This window comes from Drosophila navojoa, chromosome 3 (assembly GCF_054131105.1).
Source record: "Drosophila navojoa isolate 15081-1374.11 chromosome 3, UAZ_NAV_1.0, whole genome shotgun sequence".
Taxonomy (NCBI): Eukaryota; Metazoa; Arthropoda; class Insecta; order Diptera; family Drosophilidae; genus Drosophila; species Drosophila navojoa.
Genome location: NC_142891.1, coordinates 20,082,278 through 20,085,519, shown reverse-complemented (window position 1 = coordinate 20,085,519; position 3,242 = coordinate 20,082,278). Strand labels below are relative to the sequence as shown.

Here is a 3,242-nt window from a genome sequence, read left to right as displayed (position 1 = left end):
GCGGCTAATGCGTTGCCACGCCTACAACTGGAGTAGCATACAAAGCTCGCTGATGACCCAGTCAGCCAGAGAAAGGGAGCACCAGGAAGGAAGAGAGAAGCGGACGAGAGAGTAAGAGATCTGGCTGCTGCTTCTCAATATTAATGGGCGTCCCGCATAAATTTACACTGTTAAATATATTTTCGGCTTGCCCTGATGAAATGGCAGCTACCTCTCTCTCGCTCACTTTATATTACTCTCTCTATCTCTGTCGCTCTCTTTCTCTCTATCCGTTTTGGCAGCCTTAATTTGAAGCTTTCTTTGTGTGTTGCTTATAAATGGCCTCCCATTTGTCTCGGTCAGTTTAATGTGCGTCTTCCCAACTTCATTAGCCTGGCCAAGAAAAGTTCTGGGAACGTGGCCGGGCAGCTCCTCTGGCCAGTTTTACAGTTGCACATGCATACGCAACGCCCACGCCCACGCGTCGCCTGCCAAAGGCGCCTGTTAGCATTAAAAAGTGTTGTTGCTGTCTACAGTGAAAACTCTATTAACTTACCGTTTTCTAGGGCGAACAACTCTGAAGAGATGCGCTTCATAATTAAAGAAACGTGTGCATGGAACGTAGCGAACGTATTCGCAGAACGGATTCATGGAATGTTACCTATTGTTACCTACTTTAAGATCTGTGAAACTCTTTCGCGGAATTAGTTTATATCTGATAGACTTTGCTTTTAGGATGAGCTATACATTGGATGTCAGAGCTTAAGTCTTCCAAATGTTTGTTATCAAATACGTATCATATAATTTTTCGATTAGACTTTCTGTACTTTTACGTTAACATATATTAAGAGAAAATCATATTCCATTTGCTTATTTTAACATTTAACATATCAATCAAAATATTGGAATTTACAAATTACAAAAATTTTTATATACAATCATGAATCGTTCCTTACTCTATCTCTAAAGCGAATTTTCATTGTATGTCTATATAAAATCTTGAATTGAAAAACTTAAATCTAATTTCTCGGTGGGTTTCGGCAGTTAAGTTTCTGCGACGGCAGCTGCAGCTGCAGCTGCGGCACGCGTGCGCTTTAATTCCTCCTGATGCCGCAGTGTAATTTCCAGAAACTTGAGATATTCCTCATCCACTTCCTCCACCTCGTCAGTGTCAGCGAACAACTGCTGCTCCTCCAGCTCCTCTTCTTCCACCTCCTCGTCGTCATCTTCGTCCTCCCTCTCACTCCAGCTTTCAGCTTCCGCCTGCTCCATTTGCCTGCCACAAACGCTGCGCACCTGTGCCTGATGCCACGCTAGTAGGGACTTGTACGTGCTGCACCAAATCTCGGCGGGCAACTGTGGTGCGCCCACGGCCGCAGCTGCTGCTGCTGTTGCTGTAGATGACGCCTTTGGCTTCTTACGCTGATGTTTTCGTTTGCGCTGCTTGCGTCGCTTCTTTTGCTTGCCAAGTTCCATAGTTTGGCTTGTCCGTATTAATCCTTAATATTATTATATATTGTTATCAGCATAATTTTGTTTATTTTCTTGTTGCTCTACATTCTGTGTCTATCGAATTTGTTTTTATCGTCACAGTGCTGCCAGATAGCTAGCAACAACAGCTGGGCTGAGCAGCGTTGCCAGCCGAGCACCACTGCTATTGAATGTGAAATGAAAGATAGATGGCGCACGCAAACATTGTTGACCGTTGCAAATTTAAAAAGGTTACATTCATTCGAATAGGAACTGTCTTACTAAATGTACTAAATTATTTGAAAATAATTGTTAATTATTTATTAATGATTTAGTTTGCATAGATAAATAAAATACATTACACTTGAAATGAAGAAATTAATCATTTTTAAATATTTTACAGCACTATGTTGTAGGATCGACAGTCTAATCCTTTTCAGGAACCCCTTTTCGCCAGCTGACCCGCTGCTTGGTCGACCGACTGACTTCAATTTCGGAAGCCGAAGGCCTGCGCTGAAAGGCAATGATTGTTGTGTTGTTCTTTTAAATGAAAATCCTGGCCAGGTTCGGGGCTTGAGCCCGGGCCAGAGCTCGAACGAGTTGCGACTGCGTTGCTCGCTTGGCCAGGGATTAGGGCGGATCAATTTGCTTGTGGTGCGAATGCAAATTGGCCAGCGGTATGATTTAAATGAGGCTCAGCACAAGCGTTCAAACAAAAGGCGGAAGAGGCGGCCGATTGAGTGCATATCCTGCTGTGCGCACGGTCCAAGCCGGAACAACAAATGTCCTTTTATGCATTGGTTGTTGCTGTTGCTTTTGGCTAGAGCTTTGCCCGGGCGCAGGTCGGGCCGGGCCTATAAAGGAAAATTAGGTTTACACCTACTTTTCCAATATGGTCATAAAACAATTTAGAGATTTACAAGGGATCAACTTAGATGTGGTCCAGCCTATGCCTCTCCCTCTCTCACTCACTCCCACTGTCTGTCCATCTCTTTCCATTTGCGTGTGCGCGGACGTCTGTGTGGGTGTGTGTGTGTGTGTGGCGGGGCAAGCCGCTATGGTGCGCGGCCGTAAAAAGCAATCCACAATCCTCCTCAACTACTCATGAGCTACTCGAGAGTCCTTGGCACTCCACACATGTTTACTTTGGCTGCTTTCTGTGGGCGTGGTTGTGGGCAGGGGGCGAGGCTTTTCATTTTCGATGAAGTAATATACGCTGATAATATGAAAAATATCCTGCGGCCAGGATTTGCACGCACTTATTCCCTTTTAATGGACTCCAACTGACATTTTGGGCCAATATATTTTGCGCATATATGTATATTTGCATATTTTTTGCCAGCTCCATCGGATAATGCCCCACTTTTGTGTGTGTGTGAGTGTGTGTGTGTGCGCATGATTTTTTTCAGCTTCTTTTGTTTTTTTTTGTGCGATTGCCAACACTGCCATGACAGCTCGCTTCAACGCTTCACACACTCACAATGCGCAAATTGAAGCTGTGAATTGGTCCTCTCTTTATAATGGAGGCAGTTCTTGCGCTGTGCATTAACCAACACTATTATTAGAATATAGACAAATTAAAAGGATGAAAAGCTTAAAGTCTTTTTTTGCTTTTTGGCGTTTTCCAACATTTCTGTATAATCTAAATAAAAAATCTCTGATGGAATCTCAAATTTTACTTGATGGCTAAAGCAGTCTTGTCGACAGAACAGCTCTTTACTTTTCTGCATTAACCAACACTTATGTTTTTCATTGAAAAACTTTCAGGATCTGAAAGTTTATACCCTTACAGC

At 43.3% G+C, this 3,242-nt stretch overlaps 1 protein-coding gene across 1 annotated transcript; it reads right to left on the bottom strand.

The window, feature by feature from the left end:
• Positions 1-807: 807 nt before the first annotated feature.
• Positions 808-1,579, bottom strand: LOC115562009 (uncharacterized). The gene has a single exon (XM_030382711.2). It carries the CDS (start codon positions 1,453-1,455, stop codon positions 1,024-1,026), a length of 432 nt encoding a protein of 143 aa, XP_030238571.1. The 5' UTR covers positions 1,456-1,579; the 3' UTR covers positions 808-1,023.
• Between the last annotated feature and the right edge of the window lie 1,663 nt (positions 1,580-3,242).